The sequence below is a fragment of the Sceloporus occidentalis genome, unplaced genomic scaffold (assembly GCF_023333645.1).
Source record: "Sceloporus occidentalis isolate IW3139 unplaced genomic scaffold, rSceOcc1.0.p SCAF_5, whole genome shotgun sequence".
Taxonomy (NCBI): Eukaryota; Metazoa; Chordata; class Lepidosauria; order Squamata; family Phrynosomatidae; genus Sceloporus; species Sceloporus occidentalis.
Window position 1 is genome coordinate 52,834,485 of NW_028316985.1, and position 19,648 is coordinate 52,854,132.

General features: G+C 41.2%; 1 protein-coding gene across 3 annotated transcripts in view; it reads left to right on the forward strand.

The window, feature by feature from the left end:
* Nucleotides 1-1,063: 1,063 nt before the first annotated feature.
* Nucleotides 1,064-19,648, forward strand: part of LOC149312155 (oxysterol-binding protein-related protein 8-like) — a 93,732-nt gene continuing 75,147 nt past the window's right edge. The window contains exons 1-2 of one of the 3 annotated variants that reach the window (XM_089524065.1): nt 1,064-1,329; nt 16,763-16,852. In XM_089524065.1, coding sequence (XP_089380191.1) covers nt 16,811-16,852 — 42 coding nt within the window. In that variant the 5' untranslated portion in view covers nt 1,064-1,329; nt 16,763-16,810. Of the gene's footprint in view, nt 1,330-4,867; nt 4,908-16,762; nt 16,853-19,648 lie in introns of those variants that run through there. The other 2 variants (XM_089524066.1, XM_089524069.1) reach the window with 2 other exon arrangements.

Here is a 19,648-nt window from a genome sequence, read left to right on the forward strand (position 1 = left end):
TTGTTCAAGTCACTCTCTCAGCCTGAGGGTGGCCATGGCAAAAAAAACCAACCCTCTCTGAAGAAACTTGATAAGAAAAACCCGACAGCAGGCTCACCACAAATCAGAAATGACTTGAGGTGAACCTATTATTATTATTATTATTATTATTAAACTTAATTTATGAAGTGCTGTAGGTTTACACAATGCTGCGCATAAAATAAAAATAGACCTGCCAGTGGTGTGCATTCTAGAAAATGGAATACAAAATTGATACACATCATCATTCGACAAATTGTGGCTTTGATATTTGTGGCTTTGATTATTCATGGATTTGGTTAATATGTCCCCTCTAGGAATAGCTAGGTCCTCCAGTGCACCTCTATGGTCAACTTTTAAAGTTTCACTGAAAGACCAACTAGATTCCTATGCATTTGTAGCTCCTCCAGTGCTGTTCTAGGGTCGGTGTCTGTGGACCACAGAGTTGCACTGGAGGACTTAGAAATTCCTAGAGAGGTATCCCCTCAGGTTAAAAAAAACATAGTGTTTTTGTTGTGTTTTTTCCACATTCAGGGGGGTCTTGTGCCCCTAACTCTAGCAAATATGGAGGGACAAGTGTACAAACAACGTATTGTAGGGTTTTGGTGGCAAGCTTTGTTCAGAGGAGGCTGGCCAGTGGCCACTGCCTTTCCCCTGAGGCTGAGAGAGGTGTGACTTGACCAAGGTCAGCCTAGTTTAAGAACCTAAGGGCCAACTGCCTCAGCACAGCAGCACTATAGCTTCGCCTTCAGACTAGGCAGGTATAGGGGGCGGGGCCTAAGGAGGACCAATCGCCCCTCTCTCACAGGGAGCGCGAGGGAAGGGCGGGGCCAATCGCGGGCCTTCCGCGGAATCACACAATGAAGCGAGGGCGGGGCTTCTTCTTCTTCTTCGCCTCTCCCTTGAAGGCGAAGAAGCATCCCCCTGTGTCACGTGACCTCCCCACAGGTGGGCGTGGCCGCGGTGAGACACACACTCATCATCATCATCTCTCTCTCTCTCTTTCCCCCCTCCCTTTTAGAAAGGGAGCTTCCTTCATAGAGAAGGAAAGAAAGCGGCGCGCGCGGCCGTTGATGAGAGAATCATCAAGCGGCGACCATAGAGAAAGAAACGGTCGCGTGCGCGCGTGCGCGAGCTCGAGCGACACAGAGAGAGAAGAGAGGAGCGCGTGCCAGCGCGCGCGCGCGCGCCAGAGAGAGAGAGAGAGAGAGGGGCCGGGGAAAGAGCGCATGCGCGCTCGAGGTCGGTCTATATATCTGCTCTGAGGACGGACTGAGGGCCGCCTCAGCCATCGCTGGGTGAGAGACCGAGGTAAGGCAGCGAGAGAGAGAGAAAGAGAAAGGGATGGAGGAAGGAAGGAAGGCAGGCAATAAGGAAGGAGAGATGCCTTGCCTGAAAGGATGCTGAGGGGTGGGTGGGTCCTTGGGCGAGCGACTGGCCAAGCCATCCTCCCTCCCTGCCTCCCTCCCTCTCCAGGGGACTTCCCTCTGGGGTCCTCCTGACTCTCTCTGCCTCTCCTCCGCCGCCTGGAGTGACCGTCCTTGGGCTTCTGTGAGCTTCGGCCATGGCTCCCCAAAGGGCAGGGAGGCTCTTAGGGCTGCTCTTTGCCATTACTATTGTTATTGGCCTTACAGTGTCCGTGGTCTTAGGCTGAGTTTGGAGAGTGTTCGCTCGCATGCATCTGGTCAAAGGGAGGAGGAGGAGGAGGAGGAGGAGGAGGGCAGCGCCTTAGGATCCTGTCAGTGTCCCTCTACAGGGGTTAAATGGGCCACTGCTGGGAGGGAGTTTGGAGCATGTTCAGCACATGGAGTGCACATCTTCTCAAAGGGAGGTCAGCGCTTTAGGGTCTTCAGTACATACGGTTAATGTGCCATTTTGCGTATTTCACCACAGTGGCTAAATGGGTAGCTGCTGGGAGGGAGTTTGAAGTGGGTTTTTCAGGCTATGTGGCCATCTTCTAGATGCCAGCCACAGATGCTGGCGAAACGTCAGGAAGGAAATCTTCCATGGCCACATAGCCCAAAATACCCACCAAAAACCATGGATGCCAGCCACGAAAGCCTTCGACTTCACAGTTCAAAGTGTGTTCACTCACATGAGGTGCACATCTTCTCAAAAGGGAGGGCAATGCTTTAGCGTTTCACCATGTATCTGGATCCCCAAAACACAGATTAATCTGAATTAATAACATTTTGTATATTTCACCATAGCATAGGTTTTGGTTGTGTGTGGTTTTTTTTTTTGGGGGGGGGGTCCCCTTTGAAACATGGGGATAGACAAGTAACACCTTGTTGGTGCTCTTCTGGCTACAACACAGGAGTACCATGGCTCTTTGCATAACTGGGAAAGAGCTGCTTCTAAGCACCCGGGGAAGATGGGAAATGCACTCCAAGAGGCTTTAAAGTAAGCAAATGAAGCAGGCAGAAGCACACAGGCTGTGGCAAGTCAGTTGCATAAAAAACACATGTCTTTTGATGTAATTGCCAATAGCTAATATAGTTGGCAGTCACACAACCTAACTTTTCAGTACTTACTTTTCTCCTCCCTGTTAGTCAGCGCTGGGCGATGTACTAGTTTGGCCATTTGTTTACTGAGATGCTCATTTCCTGCATGTCAGCAGGCATATTGTTTATTCTGCAGAGGTGTATTTGTTTGTATGTTCATAAATCATGGGTGCTTCATTTTGTTGTTGATTCAGTACAGATTTACCTAGAAGCATATCCCATTAATTTCCTTGAAGCATGCTTCCAGATCAGGTGTAACTTTGACTATGTGTGGGGGGTTTGCAAGCAGTATGGTAGGTCGGCAACTCCCTTTTGGCAGCTTTGGAAGAGAAGGGAATATCTTAGCTGAGGTGACTGAGCGCATGGACTGTCAGATGCATCCCTGCATGCTCATTATAGTCTTTTGCTTATGGATAAACCATCTGCACTAGCAGTTTCAGAGGTTTTTTTTAAATAAAAAGATAAAGTGGGACAGGCAAAAGGAGTGTGATAAAACCAAATTTAATAGAAGGTGGTGGGGGGAAATAAATGATTGGGGACAGCAGTCTTTGGTATACATCTTGTGGTGGGCTCTCAGCAAGCCATGAGCATTGGGGGTTTCCAGGTCAGTGTTAAGTTTTCCTCCCATCAGTGCTTATGGCAGAGTCTGGGAATGAATGAAGCTCTGGCTTCTAGTGGGTCATCATTAGCACTGGGTTATTCTCGAATAATGTGAGGTTCATTATCCAAGATCTGTTTAATTCTTCTGTTCCAATATTCTGGAAGGGAACATGCATGAAGAGGTGACATTACTTATACACATGTTCTTAATCTGTTAATATTAGCCTAGAATAGATCCTACTGTTAGTTCTAATGGGAGTAGACACATTCAGCCAATGGGATTTACCTCTATGTTGTTTCACCATTTGACAGTTGATTGAACACATCCACTCTAGTTGGGACTAACCAACAGGATAGCTGCTATAGTAAAGTTTTAGTAACATCTGACAGTAAGGGCTGTTTGACAGTGGAACACACTCTTTCCTCGGAGTGTAGTGGAGTCTCCTTCCTTGGAGGTCTTTAAGCAGAGGCTAGATGGCCATCTATTGGGGATGCTTTGATTGGATTTCCTGCATGGCAGAATGGGGTTGGACTGGATGGCCCTTGTGGTCTCTTCCAACTCTATGATTCTATAATTCTATCTCTTTGATGTGGTGAAAAAAAATCTTGTTTTTTGTTTACTTGAGATCAAAATACCTTCCATTCTGCCTCAAAATTCTGTGTAACAGAAGTCTATATTCCTCCATGCCAGATAGGTTTTTTGTTGTTGTTTTGATAATAACATAGGATCAATGTTGATCCAATAGCATTGGAGTGGACAGCTGTGGTTCTCCAGATGTTTTGGGACTACAGTTTGCATAAATTCTTTTTCTTGTCAAGCCTGGCTAGGGCTGTAGGGATTTGTCAGTCCAAACCCCACCTTTCAGTACAAGGAAACTGCTTTATCTTTTTGTATCCTGTGATTTCAGGATCCCAACAACAACTATAGAATGCTTAGTCATACAAATTCCTTTCTTATATTTCTGTGAAAAGAGACAGTTTTAAGTATGTTTGCCCATTTGTACAGACTCATTTTGGTCACTGTCAAGGTGTTCACATCCTATCAGACATCTTGAAGGCATCAGGTCCAGTCTGATCTTGGAAACCTAAAAGGGTCAGGCTTAGTTAGTACCTGAAAGGGGTACTAACTAGGCCTGAACCTGCCTAGTCAGAGGACAACCAGGGCCTGTAGGCTAGATTTCAGAGAAAGGAAGTGGCAAGAAAACCTTATGAAGTCCATGAGGTTGACAGTGACTTGAAAATGTATATATTTGTGCATGTGTGCACACCCACACACAGGATTTAAAGCTAAATGCTAGAAAAAGCTATGTCTCTTCAGGGTCTGGCTGTGCATTTTGCTTAACAGACTTGATTTTGCTCCTTCTCTGCTCATTTTATTTAATCTATGCTCATTTTTTCTTGAATATGAAACTGAAGGTTCATGCCTTTTAAAAATCATTTGAATGCTAACCTGGGGTATTATTACCCCACTGTACCAGCTTTTCTTGCACTTTTTGTGCATTTGACTTTATTATTTGAAACCGAGCACGTTTTCGTGTAAAATTAAATTTACTGAGTGCAATTTAGCCAATAGTTATGGCATTCTTTGGTTGGTGATTTTTTCTTTTGCCCTCACCTCCTTGTATCCCCAAACATGTTGTCCAGGAGGTTAGGGGACACGGTAGAACAGGATGGGCCACAGAAAATGGCACAGGGAGATGCAGGAAGAATGAGGAATTGTCATAAAGCCACTGCTGGATCAGAGTAACACCACTGGATCAAAATCTTCAGTATTACAATTCTCAAGTATGTCACTATGATCTTGTGTTTGGACATTGTGTGGTAACATCTCTGACAGTGTATGCTAATAAATCTAAAATGTATTTTAGGTACCTGCAGGGATTCTGTTCAGAGATATTTCGAAAACTGGATAATTTTATTTTTTAGTCTTCAATGAATTGTACCTCCAAATAATTTTTGTAAATATCTCAGGTCCAATCCTGATTAAGATTATGTATACACTTATTCTTATTCCTACAGCAGGAATAAGAAAACAAGTTGAGTATCCTTTATCCAGAAATTTGAAACTGGTAATGCTCCAATATCCAAAATTGTCCACATGGGTGACTGAGATAGTGGTGCTCTGCTTTCTCATGGCTCAGCGTATACAAATTTAGTTTCATACACAACATTATTTAAATATATTGTGTACAAAGTTACCTCCAGGCTGTGTGTATAAGGTATTTATGAAACATAAATTTTGTGTTTAGACTGGGTCCCATGTCTAAGGTATCTCATTATGTATATTCAAATATTCCAAAATGCTTCTGGTCCCAAGCATTTTGGATAAGAGATATTCAACTTGCATGATATATCAGAGGTCTTTGGGCATCTGGAATCCATTTGCTAGAACTTCCACTGAAAGTGCAAAATAATAATTCAGGTGAGGGGCGGCAATTCTGTTGCCAGACTACCACACAAAAGCTAACAAATAAGCTGTTCTTGAAAAGTCATAAGATAAATGAAGACTCATTCTAACCATTCCTACTTGCAACAAATTCCATGTGAATCACTATGGAAATTGTTGTCATTTATCCTTGATTTTTTTTGGAGGGGGTGTCACTTTTTGGAAACATTTCAGAACTAGTTGATTCTAGTTTTGGGAAAATTTGAATTATCCCTGAGAACTGTGTGCATTATTTGAGACTGAAGAATATTTGGTTTGTAACTGTTTTGAATGGAAAGCATCTTGGAAATTGATGCCATTTTTTAAACAAAAAAACAAAACATCCTTTAAGCTTATGATTATACCTTATCAAACATAGTAATGTTACTTAAACACTGCAGATTTATATAATAGCAAGGAGGATTGTTGCCAGCTTGTAACATTTTAAAAATATTATTGTAAATTTGAATTTATGATTTAAAAATACATATAAGCATTATAGTTGACAAACTGTGCACGGTGTAAAATGTACAAGTAATATTATGTTTGGGCAATACAGTAATCCATTTGTTTTGCCAGCTGACCTGAAGAGTTCTTGTTGTGGCATATAAAATTCAAAGAGAAATACATTATAATTATTCTACCCACCCAAATGATGTTGATCACCACTGAATCAAAACTGTTTCAGACTTTCTGAATAATAAAAGAAAATTTTGGGGACTTTGTAGAAGTTGAAAGGGAGTTGGCCAAATGAAACTGACTGGGTAGGAAGTTGCATAGTGAGGATGTCAATGATAAGATTGTAGTCTCTTAACTGCTGCACTTCAGATTGTGAGATAGAGAAATCCATTTACTGTGTTTCTGATGGGCAGGGAGGGTACAAAGAGAAAGGACAACCTTTTCCAGTAATTTCTTTGCTATGTGAATCAGCGAGTACATTTGTTTCAAAGGAATTGCAGCTTTCATAGTATATGCTTTGAAACAATTGGCCAGTCATAGCACTGGAATCTCTTTGATATTGTGGATACTTGAGGAGTTTTTGAGACCAGCATAGGCAAGAGAGGAAGCAGTGATTATCTGAAAGTAAAGTGTCCTTGCTTATAAAACAAAATGGAGTAGCTAAAAATAGTAGTATTGCACTCTGAGTGATTAAGAATTGTGTATAATAGTGCAGATGTTTGACTAGTAGTCCAGGAAAACTGGCAGGTAATGCATAGGAAGGATCACCGAATGGTAGTTCTAGGCTGAATACTGCTCCAAGGGTTGCGGTCTTTTCCACCTGTTACCTGCTCCAAAATTCATAAAGAGGGAAGCAATTCTGGAAATAAATTTTGTCCAGAGAGCATATAAAGAAAAGTTTCTCAGAGTGGCAGTTGTGCATGCCTAGTTGCTGATTAAGGATTTATAACTTTCAGGGTGATGATGCTTGTATTTTCTTTCGAGTAACATTTTATTGATTTTTTTTTATTCTTGTTATTTCTGTCAGGGCCCTCTCATCTTGATTGTGTTTTTGTTTCCCTGCACTTGTTTGCTTTTTAGAGATCTTGTGGGCTATTCAAGGTAGGAAGTGATTATTTACTAAATATATTCTAGTGACATGCATGATTTAGGGAAAATGAATGCTACATCTTGAGTTTGTGCCTATGTAATACTGCTAAGCTCTTAATCCTGCACATTAATTTCTCATTCCTCAGAAGGTCTACATCTGAGGGCCTAGTAAACACTACATGAACTATGCAAATCTGAGGCCTTATTCTAGGTGCCCTGTCATAAGAAAATTGGCAAGTGGTAACTGGAAAAAGGATCTCTTCCACAGTGGTGATCTATTAGATATACATTCCCCAGGGATACTCACTTGAGGCCAAATCTTAATTCTATGTATGCAGCAGACATAGGTCTTTAATTTATCCAAAGCTTCTAAAATCTAAATCTGCTGCAGATGCTATCTTGTTAATGCTGTTTTCAATGTACTATAAGATTTTTAACACTACATTGTGGTAGTGGGCTTTTAATATTCCTGAAGTATAGAGTGCTGTAGATTTTGAGAACAGATTTGAAGGTGGAATAGACACATTTTATGATGAAAACTAACCAGGATTTCCTAACAACTTTACACCCTGGTTAAGAATGGATTCCTGAATAGCAATGACTCTGTTGAATATACAGTATCTCAATAAAGATAGGAGTTTTGCTTAAAAGGAAGGAAAGGGAAGAATGCAATCTCACAGCCTCCTCTTAAACGCCTTGCTATCAACAGCTTCTAGTCAGTGATAGTTGTAAGTTATCTGCAGTATCATCACCACCATATATATTATTGGAGAACACAAGAAGGAGGGTGCTGTTGTGTTCATGGCCTTCATGGAGTTTTCCCATGGGCAGTTGGTTGCCCAATAGTGGGAGCAGAATATCAGACTTGGTAGGTCTTTGATCTGAACCAGCAGGGCTCTTTTTATATTCTTATGTCCTTTCCATGAAGAGAAAACTAGTATTGCAATTCATCTGTCCCAGTTCTTCTTCTTTGTCAGCAGTATTATTCAGTTTCTGCGAGGAAGGAATTTTCAGTGTTTCCCAATTGCTTTCTAGTTTGCCCACAGCTATATATTTTCATGAACAAGCTGTATCATAAATTGGTAAGATTCTTGCAGTTTGTATAAAATGTGTTCAGATTGTTCAGGAAAGGCCTAGAGGTAGAATTCTTGTTGGTATGCAAGAGGTTTGGTAAAAATTTCATACCCTAGGGGAAAGAAATACTGTACTTACAGTAATTGTTCCCTGCCAATTCCTGCTATGCTGAAATTAAAGCTTCATTTTCAGAGGAAATATACCATTGAATACCAGGTAATATGAACCAATATTAGGGGATGGTTCACTGCTTCTGAGCTTTCTAGGAACACTTGTTTCCAATAGCAGCCACCCAGAATTCTGGACTTGATGACTCAACATTCTCATAAAGCAAGGTGGTTCTTGTTTTTTCTTCTGCTTACCATTACAGGTTGAGTCTCTTATCCAACATTCTGAAATGCTCCAAAATTCAAACCTTTCGGAATTACAAGTAGTGTAGTATGTGCATTTGTGAGGCAGGAGAGAGACATGAACAAATGACCAGGAGTGCTGCCATCACCTCCTCAAAGACAGAAGTGGGTGGCTGGAGGGCTCCCTGGAGAGCTGTACAGTAATCTTTATTAGTGTATATAAAATAATAGATAAAAGCTATATAAAATAAAATGGTGCAGTTTTTGCAGGCTGCAGAGAAAGAGACATGAAGACATTAAAAATCTGCTATTTAACAAATGCAAAATTATAATAAAATTTAAGTTTACTGACTTTAATGAATAAAACTGTATAAATGACTAACTAACCTGTGGTCAATGGGATGGTCATCATCCATATCATTTAGTTCTTTTCCCCATTGACTGTAGTGCATTTATTAACAGTTTGCTGCTGAATTTTGGTGGGGAGTGCCAGGTTTTACTTTTTCAAAATAATTCTGGGGAACGTGGAGATGCAAAGAAAGTCTGAATGCCAGACTTTGCCCACCCCTTGCGCAAAGAACGTTCAAGCCCTGTGAAGAATTTTTTCACTAGAAGGAGTACTGTGTGAGTGCTGAATCTGTATTTGATGGAGATCAGTTAGCGATTGATAGATGGTTGTTTAGAGATCTAGGAAGTCCCTGCTTATCTGATGAGTTAGGGACTGCAGCACTTTAGAAATTAGAATTGGTTGAGAAGCAGAACCCATGTATGGAACATGAGAGTTATGGTGTCTTGATTGGGATTGATCACGTGCCCCCATATGCGCACTACTTACAAAATCTTCTAGTTGGCTTGGTGCCTTTCCTCCCCCTCAGCTTGCATTGTAAGCAGTGTACATGTGTGTGGTTGATCCCAAGCAAGTCTCCATAGGCAAGAAGAACTGACAAAAGAGCAGGCTCTTCATCATAACAAAGCATCAAAAATCAGGGGCTTCCTGTAATGCACTGATAGTCTGTGCTTTTTATTGCTTTCTAGGATAGGTGGAGCAAATATCACTGTGTAAAAACCAGGGCAATGCAAATTGTGCAAATAAATGCAGAGGTATGGGCTAAGTAAAAGTAGTACAGAAGTATGGTCATTTTCAAAGTAAAGGCCAGTCTTCAGACTATTGTACTGTTTGTACATGAACTATGTACTACAAAAAATTACTTTTAAAAGTATTTACAAAAGAAACCATCATGTGATGCTCAGCCAGGCTGAGGACTCAGAAGATGAGAAGGCTGAGTTTGAGCCACAGGTGGAGGGGGATCCTGAAGCTGAGCTGAATCCTAGCTCTGCTTTGCCAGCTTAAACAGCCTGTTCTGGGTCAGGAAACTCAGGCGCATTACAGACCGCCCAAAACAGGTGGTCTGCCGCCGCCGCCGGTTGCTGCGCCCGGGAACCGCAGCGGCCAAACCATGTGGTTCCTGGGCGCACCCAGAAAGAAGCACCGAAATGGCGCTTCTTTCTGGGCCCCAGAAGTGGCGCTGCGAGGTGCTAGTCGCACACTCGTGGCGTCACTTCTGCCGCACGACGTCCAGACGCTATGCATCTGTGACATCAAAATGGCGGTCCCCATGTAGACGGGTGCCGCCATTTTGTACGGACTTGGTCCGTACTAGGGTTGAGGGGCGTCAGGAAGTGACGCCCCTTCTCAACCCGAACATGCCCCTTCTCAGCCCTTAGCAAGCCCCTTTGGCGCGTTTGTAATGCGCCTTAGCAGCCCAGCCTTCCACCAGCAGAGATTCCAGGCACAGAAGATATGGACAAGCAGGACAATGAGGTACCTACCTTTAGTCAGTGAAGGTCTGAAAGGGCATGCACCCCCCCCCCCCCGATCCAGGAAGCTTTAGAAGAAACACTCAGCAATCAGGAAGTACCTGTAATATAAACAGGTGCAGGTCGCTGAGTTCCTTTGTGAGAGATCATCTGATTTTCCTGGTGAAAGCATGTTTCTCTGACTCCCTTGCACTTTGTGGCCTGAAACCTTGCCTCTTGAACTACTGACTGATCTAGAACTTCTGGACCTTGGAATTGCCTTGCTAAACCTGCCTTTCTGGAACCCTGGACCCTTGGACTGTTTGACCCTTCTCTATGGGAAATTGAACTGGTTCTTAGATACTGTATTTTATTTCTTGCATTTGTAAAGACCTTTATTTTGGTTATAAAGCTCTACTAGGCTGTTTTGAGACATTATCAGCAGTCTTGGCAACTTTCTCGGACACCTTGTTTCAAATTGCTTACTTTTCAGTAATTCTGGCTCCTTTCACCAGGGGAGGGGGTTGGGAAGGGGCCATTTGGTATTTTATTGTAATGTATTTTTACTGTTGTAACCTGCCTGGATTCCTAGTGAATGGGCTGGCTATAAATAAATTATTTATTATTATTATTATTATAATCAGAAACAACAACAATGCGAAATTTTGCTGTTAAGTCCAAGCACAGGTCCTGGCTTATCGCTTTCCTGACAAGCAAGGAAAAAGAAATCAACTTCAAACATTGCCTTCAAATTCTATTGATTAGGAGATTGCAAATCAGGAATCTTGATTCAGATGTAATTGTTAGATTTTGCTTCTATGTTAGTTTTTGGTTAGTTTAGTGCTCCCTATTGACAGGAGGAACCAGGCAGGATGATGGAACAGAAGTCACAAGCACACTACTTAGGAATAAGGCCAGAATAATGTGAAGTCGAAGGCTTTCACGGCCAGCATCCATAGTTTTTTATGGGTGTTTTGGGCTTTATGGCCATGTTCTGCTTGCGTCCTAAGGAGTCCTAAGGACATGAGTGTGGCTTTGACGCAGCTTCTGACTTCTTAGGACACATACATAATTTAAACATCATACTTCCAAAGTGACCCGAAGAAGCTTTATTTTGGCCTGTCTGTTTGAGCTCTTTGGCCTGATACAGACAGCCAAAATAAAGCTGCTTTGAGTCACTTTGGAGGTATGGTGTTTCAATGATACATGCGTCCTAAGAGTCCCGAAGCCGCACCAAAGCCACGCTCCAGTCCTAAAGACTGGAGTGCAGCTTTGGTGCAGCTTCCAGACTCTTAGGACGCATGCATCATTGAAACACCATACCTCCAAAGTGACCCGAAGCAGCTTTATTTTGGCTGTCTGTATAGGGCCTTTGTTTACTTTAAGGGTTTCTTCTTTCCTGTTGAAGTTGTCCAGGTGTTTGTGGGTTTCGATGGCTTCCCTGTGCATTCTAACTTAATAATTGCTGGCATGGTCCAGAATTTCAGTGTTTTCAAATAGCATTTTATGCCCCAGATGATTAATAACGTGTTCTGCTACTGCTGATTTTTCTGGCTGACCCAACTTGCAGTGTCTCTCAGGTTCCATGATTTGTGTTTGAACACTACGTTTGGTGGTTCCTATGTAGACTTGCCCGCAGCTGCACAGTATGTGGTAAACTCCTGCAGTCATGAGAGACTCTCTTCTGTCCTTCGCTGAGCACAGCATTTGCTGGATTTTCTTGGTCAGTTTGTAGATTGTTTGGAGGTTGTGTTTTCTCACCAGTTTCCTTATTCTGTCTATGACTCCTTTAATGTTTGGTAAAAATATCTTCCCTTTGAGTGGTTGTTTGTCTTCACTCCTGTGGGTTTTTCTGGGTCTGGCAGCCCTTCTGATGTCTGAGCTGTAGTTTCACACAGTATATTTACTCCATACACTTCCATGCCAGCATTCACTGAAGATGCCAGCCACAGATGCTGGCGAAACGTAAGGAATAAACTCTTCCAGAACATGGCCACATAGCATGAAAAACCAACAAAAAACTAAGGCCAGAATACTCAGTGATTCTAACTCCTGCTAGATACAGGCATTTCTCAAATTAATGCTTAAGAATACTATTAGATAACTGAATACAGAGCAAATAAAACCTGTCAGACTACTTTGTTTAAACAGCTTGTTGTACTTCTGTTTGTACAATTCATCTGACAAAGGATCTGTTTTATAGTTCACATTTATAAACAAGGCAGGCTTTTTTGGCACACAGAATAATGGCAAACAGCCTTGTCTGAGGGCAGGTTTTGATAGGCAAAGCTGCACCTTATTGATTAAAGCCAATTTCTGCAGGGATTATGGGAATCTTATCACCATCACCACCAATACACCTAAGCATTGGTGTATTGGTAGCACCCTATGGATGTTTATTTGGAAACATTATATATTTTTATTATATTAACTACATCCAAATATTACAAGTTTAATATAATGTGATAAAAATAGGACTACTTAGTCCTCAAATCTGTGGCATGTACTCTCATAGATAAATCAATCTGAACTTCCAGAACACTTTTGTTTAGACAGGGCTGAAACAGACGGACAGAAAAAGCCCGCTTCTGGACATCATCGGAGTACAGCATTTACATGCCACACACTCCGATTATGCCTGGAAGCCGCCCAGAATCCAGGTGGCTGCCCAGATGTGGGCAGCTTCAAGACACTCCGGTGGCACGGCATTTACATGCCACATGCTGCCAGAGTGTCTTGAAGCCTCCCTGTGGTTGCTGCAGGGCCTGGAAAGCTGGCTCTTTCCTGGCTCAAATAGGAGCGGAACTTCTCCACTCCCATTTGGGTCGAATTCAAGGCAGATTGCGGTGTGGGTTTGCCACATCCCCTATCCATATTCGGTGGGGGCGGCTTCAAGATGCCCCTTCTTGATGGTCTGTTCCAGCCCTAAGTTACTTAGTTATGTTATTAAGGTATGCAAGATCTGTAAACATATCTGTGAACATTGACCAGAATTCAGTATCACACTTACGAATGTGTAATCTAGATTTAGACTTTTGTAACTGATTTGTATTCACATTCCCTTTGTAATCGTGATGGTGGCACTATTGCCACCGCCATAGCTATCTCAAACACACCTTAAAGGGCATCAGCTATGCCAATAGGAGGTCTGTTCTGTTGGTGATCAGGGTGCAGGTGGATGACCTTTCCACTCATTCATCTCTGCTAGCAAATCAAGGCTGTGTCAATCAGAAGCAGAGTCTCTTTCACACTTATGTGTTGCATCCTTGCTTATTGGTAGGAAGGGGGGGGGGAATGCAATCCTCCCACACCCCAAGCAGGCCTCCTTCTTTTGGTGTGGCTGATGCCTAGTAAAGCTTGAGTTTTAAACTACCAGCTAAATGGGTGTTCACTGGGGTCAAGTAAACATCTATGGTGCAAAACACACTGCAGAAATAATCCAGTTTAAGACCACCTGAACTGCCCTGGCTCAGTGCTAGGGAATTCTGGGAACTGTATGTTTGTGAGCCATTTAGTCTTCTCTGTTGGAGCGCTCTGGTTCCACAATAAAGTACAATTCCTAGGAGTCCCTAGCACTGATCCTGGGCAGTTAAAGCAGTCTCAAATTGGATTTTTTGTGCAGTGTGTTTTTGACCTATGTCTCTCTATCCTTGCATTATTTTCCCCCTCCCTTTCATTTTTGGAAATTTGTTCCACTTTGCAGACTTAGCTTTTTCTCTTTAATGGTATTGGAAAGGAAATACCTGCTGTAATATAGCCTGAAACCAATGGCTACTTTGAAGTCCTGTTCTCTCCCCACATATTGGGTGTCCTGAATGGGAAACTTACGGTAACTCTAATAAAGCAACATGAAGCTTGTCTATCTTACTTTGAATATGTAACTTCTAAAATTTCAGTTTAGTGCCCAAAGCAGTATATATCAAAAAGTTTCAGTATTTGCTTGGTAAAAATTATTCTCCCTCTCTTCAAGTGCACCTTTATCTACATCCTGCAGTGTAGATTTTATCTAAACTATGATGGACTAACAGCAAATGTCACCGTTGCATGGGGATATAGGTAGCTAATATTGTTGTGCTCTTACATTGTCTTTTGGAGCAAGCAACTAAGGCTGTGAGTTGTGTTTATCATAGACATGCTAACCATCTAGCTTCTTGGGAGAAAATTCAGTTGAAGCTTTTGACCATTGTGTCCAGTTGAGATAGTGAAGATATTATTCTGAGAAACGATTGTTCAGGAATGAAGTAAGCTTTTTGTTGCTCCCATTATCTAACTTTGGTGAAGATAGCCTTGTTTTTTATATCACAGCTTCTTATGGTATTTGAAAAAAATAAACACTGATTGAAGGGCTCAGTAAGATCTGATCTTGGTTGGGAGGGATCCTTTGGTTGGGAGGGATCCTTTAAACTACAGCTTATTGGTTCAGACAGTGCTGAGAGCAATGATTTACGACATTACACCAAAGCAGGAGGTTTGAGAAGAAGAGTATAGGGGAGGATGAGAGAGAGACAGAGAGAGAGAGAGAGAAAATACAGAAATATAGGCCTGTTACAGACTGCCAAAATAAAGCTGCTTTGGGTCTCTTTGGAGATATGCTGTTTAAATTCATCTCTGGAGATATGCTGTTTAAATTCATTCAGTATAAGCTCCTGCTGTCGACATTCAAAGCCCTCCATGGACTGGCCCCTCCTTACTTATCAGACCTTCTTTCTCCTCACCTTCCCACCAGGGCCCTCCGTTCTGGTAGTCAAGGGTTCCTGTCTCAGCCCAGGATTTCCTCTGCCCCATCTCGGATTCGCCCCTTTTCACTTGCTGCCCCTCACTCCTGGAACCTTCTTCCTCCACAAGCAAGAGCCATCACTTCTTTAACCAGCTTCAAAACGGAGCTGAAAACCATCCTGTTCAGAGAAGCCTTCCCAGGCATCGCATAATTGTCGCTTACTATCTGATGTTCTGTTGTTGGCTGTTTATCGATCCATTTCCTGTATTGCTATGTACTGTATATGTATTATCCTACTTGTGAGTATGTATTTTCCCTGGATAATGATTAACCTTCCATTTTGGAGCCAAGCCCTCCCTCCAGTCCATCTGCCTTGGTCCAGGCCTCGGAGGTAGAGAGGAACTGCTGGACCTCTTACCCTTTCCTGTCACCACTCCCTTCTCCTTCTGTGTCATGTCTTTTTAGATTGTAAGCCTGAGGGCAGGGAACCGTCTAACTAAAAAGATTGCATGTACAGCGCTGTGTAAATTTACAGCGCTTCATAAATAAAGGTTAATAATAATAATAATAATAAATGATGCATGCATCCTAAGAATCCGGAAGCTGCACCAAAGCTGCACTCCAGTGCTTAGGAATGGAGTGTGACTTTGGCGCGACCTCTGGACTCTTAGGACCCATGCATCATTTAAATAGCATACCTCCAAAGAGACCCGAAGCAGCTTTATTTTGGCAGTCTGTAACAGGCCATAGTTAATCTGTGGTTTATTAGTTCAGAATGGGCCTTCAGTCTGCACTGCTTTCTACGCTTTCAGTTATTAGAAAAGTGAAAGCAATGAGAGCAAAGACTGAAAGCCTGTGTCTTTCAGATATCTTAGACTACAATTCCCATAATTCTGGTCTAGTGACCATGCCATGCTGGAGCTGATTGTACTTCAAAACACTGGAGACAGCATTTTGAGGAGGCCTATCATAGAAATTTATTGGCTGGCTTTTCTCTTGCCACTTTTTAGATACATTTATTACCATAGTTTATTACCAAGGACATTACTGAATCTCTGTTCAGATTTTTGAACAAATCTACGGTACGTTTTATCTACACCAAGCTGACAGTTACTGCAATTTAAGCAAATATAGTACATGGCTAAAACATATCTACACCAAGCTGACAGTTACTGCAATTTAAGGAAATAAAGTAAAACAAGCATGTGTCAAAAATATATTCCCACTGCAGATGCAGATATAAACTGCATAAACAAAGAGACAAAATGTGAACACCTCTTTTTTTCTTTCTTAACCAGACCAACAATGTATTCTGTATAAAAATTGTATCCATTTAGATTTTGCAGAAGTAAAATTTATACAAGTTGAGTATCCCTTATCCAAAATGCTTGGAACCAGAAGTGGTTCAGGTTTCAGATTCTCTCTCCACCCCCACCCCCGAATTTTGAGTGTTTGCATAGTCTTGGAAATCATTTAAGCTTCATATATATTTTATGCATATAGCCTGTAGATAATTTATTACAGTGCTTTTAATAATTTGGTGCATGAAACAAAGTTTGCGTACATTGAACCATCTGGAAGCAAAGGTATCATTGTCTCAGCCATCAAGGAAAAATATTTGGATTTTGGAGCCACTTACAATGTATATTACTGCATTGTTCTTCAATGGTAGTTGATTGCAGGATCCAGTAATTCATAATTTGTTTCTTTTTTGTTTTTGTTTTTGTAGACTGCAGAATGGAAGAATTCTAAGGGAAAGACAACAATCTGTTTAAAAATGGAGACTCTTTCGTTTGAAGGAGAGCCTGATAGAGCTTCAGTGAGTAATTTTATATAAAGTGGCTGGCAACTGATAAATCAAAAGAAGAGAAATTTCCTAAAACGTACAGCAATAAACTAAAGATCTTGTATGTCTTCCTCTCTTTGCAGTAGGGACCTCATGTACATTGGCAATCTGCCCTCTTAGTTCCCTGGGGCTGGAGGAAGAAAATCTGGGAAAAGAATTGTACTCTCCTTAAAAAAAAGACCCTACTTCCCGTTTAAAAAAAAAAAAGTTGCTGGTGGGTTTTTGTATAAATTTGTATATAACGTTTAGTTAAGCCAAAAGAAAGGAGAAATTTCAATAAATATGATAGACTGGATTACTTTTCGTTTCTCTTACTGAAAGTAAAAAGTAAAGGTAAAAGCTAGTAGAGAGTAACCCCAATATTCTCTTGGGAAGTATGTGGTAAAATGGCAGGAATTTGCCAGTTTTTTCTCTTCTATTATTTTAAAATAATTTTCTTGTCTTTTGAAATTTTTTATATACAAATAATAATTTACTTCCTATCTAATTTCTGCTAATTTAAAGCATTTGGTGCAGAAAATATAATCAGGGCTATAATTAGATATGATAGACTGTAACCATAGGTGAAAAGATGGGTGGGGATTGGGGATTTCTGGAAATAGATACTTGAAGTGGTTAACAATGATAGAATGCGTTATTTAACTTGACACTAAATTATACTATTACCTAAACTTTAGTTACATAGGAAGACTTGGTTAATCCCATGCCTATAAACTACAGCAAAAATTGCATTTCTTGATGGAAAAGTATTATATTTTTGTGTAGAAATCCATGTAGAAAACAACCTTGATGATGTATCTCTGTAGAGATAAAGAAAAGAAATTTGCTAAAAAAAACCCATTTCATTATTTACTGTCATTGCAAATGTTGATTTCATTGACAGTCTTCATTATTGTAATTAAGTTTGTCTTTCCACATTTAGGTTTCTGTGGATTTCAGTATTTTTAATGAAAAATGAAAGTGGAGTCCTCCTTAAAAAATACGGGCTAAAATTGATTCTCCATTTAGAGTTATCTGTTCTACTTGTTTTTATATCCCAGTGTTTAACTGGAGTTGTCAAAATGACTTATGAAAGTTATAGATGGGTGTACAGATTTGTGTCTGCAAAATATAATGCAAATTGGGTATGTTGAACTTTCAGATTGATCTGCCAATCTTGTGAAGAGCAAGGTTTTAACTCTGAAAAATTCTGCTTGTGCAGTGGCAGTGGTGCAATAAGATTTGTTTGCTGCTACTGCTGCTTCAGAGTAAAACCTAACATAGGCCTGTTACAGACTGTCAAAATAAAGCTGCTTCGGGTCTCTTTGGAGTTATGCTGTTTAAATGATGCATGCATCCTAAGAATCCGGAAGCTGCACCAAAGCTGTACTCCAGTGCTTAGGAATGGAGTGTGGCTTTGGCGTGACCTCCGGACTCTTAGGACCCTTGCATCATTTAAATAGCATACCTCCAAAGAGACCCGAAGCAGCTTTATTTTGGCAGTATGTAACAGGCCATAGTTTCGTGCCTGTGTTTAACTGTATTATTTATATGTTTTGCTAATATCTCTCCAAATCCCCATGACTTCACCAACAGAGGGGAAAATATTTTTCCTCCTCTGAAAGGAGCAGGAGGTTTGTAGTTAAATGGGCTACAAGATTTCCAGACCCGCTAGTGAACTCCCAGCAACTTCCCTTCTCTCTCTCTCTCTCTCTCTCTCTCTCACACACACACGCACACACGCACGCTCTGTGTGGGTGTGTATGCATATAGATACATATTGCTGGTTTTGCCCAGGAGTGGGGCTGATTCTGCAGTGGGTCCTGCAGATAGAAAATTGGCCTGTGGACCTTCTGAAGTTGTTCGCCCTCTAGATTTAAAGCTTCAGGTCTATAAGAATAGAACAGAACAGGAATAGAAGTCATAAGAAAAATATTTTTGTAAAGATTGTTCCTTTATCTTTTACTGATGTGACAGTATCCTTGCTTCACTAGTAGAGATGTAAACTTTCTGAAAATTGTGAAACCATAGATAGGTGATGTCCCCCCTGTGGTTTTCTTGGGAAAAACGGAAATGGCTACCCATGGATTTTGACATCCACAGGGAGTACTCAAACCAAACCCCAGCAGATACCAAGGGCCCAATGTACTTATTTTCATCTCAAACACATGCTTACTTACTGTTTAAATAATTTAATAACAGTGCTGGTAACTAAATTAATGTTTAAACAAATACATAAACAAGCAATGATGTAGACTCGAATCGATTGACTTGGACTTGAGTCGGATTTAAGTTATTTCAATGACTGCATGACTCTGCAATAAATGATGGGCTTACCAGGTTCAACTTGTGACTTGCATATTTTTAGTGACCAACTTGCTGACATCATTCACTGTGAGCAGCCGGCAAGACCCAACTCCTTGGAGTGTGGGGTGTATTTCTTGGAGGGGAGCAGCAAATATGTTAAGCAAAAGGCTTGAGATAGAAGGATCCTCCTAAAACTTTTCAAAAGCTCGTCTAATGTGCAGCATGGACAGGCTGCTGGATAGACCGTCAACTCATTACCTGCTGCGTTCCTGTTCCTTTCTGACAAATATGCCCTGCCTCCTTTTTTTTCTGTTAAAGTTGGCTCCCAGACTTAAGACTTGGCTTGAGTCTTGACTTGAAAGTATTTTGCAAGGACTTGAAACTTACAGGTAGAGACTTGCGACTTGACTTAAGACTCGGAGTAAAAGACTTGGGTACAGCACTGTACACAAGTGAAATAAATGTCTAAATGTAATTTCATAA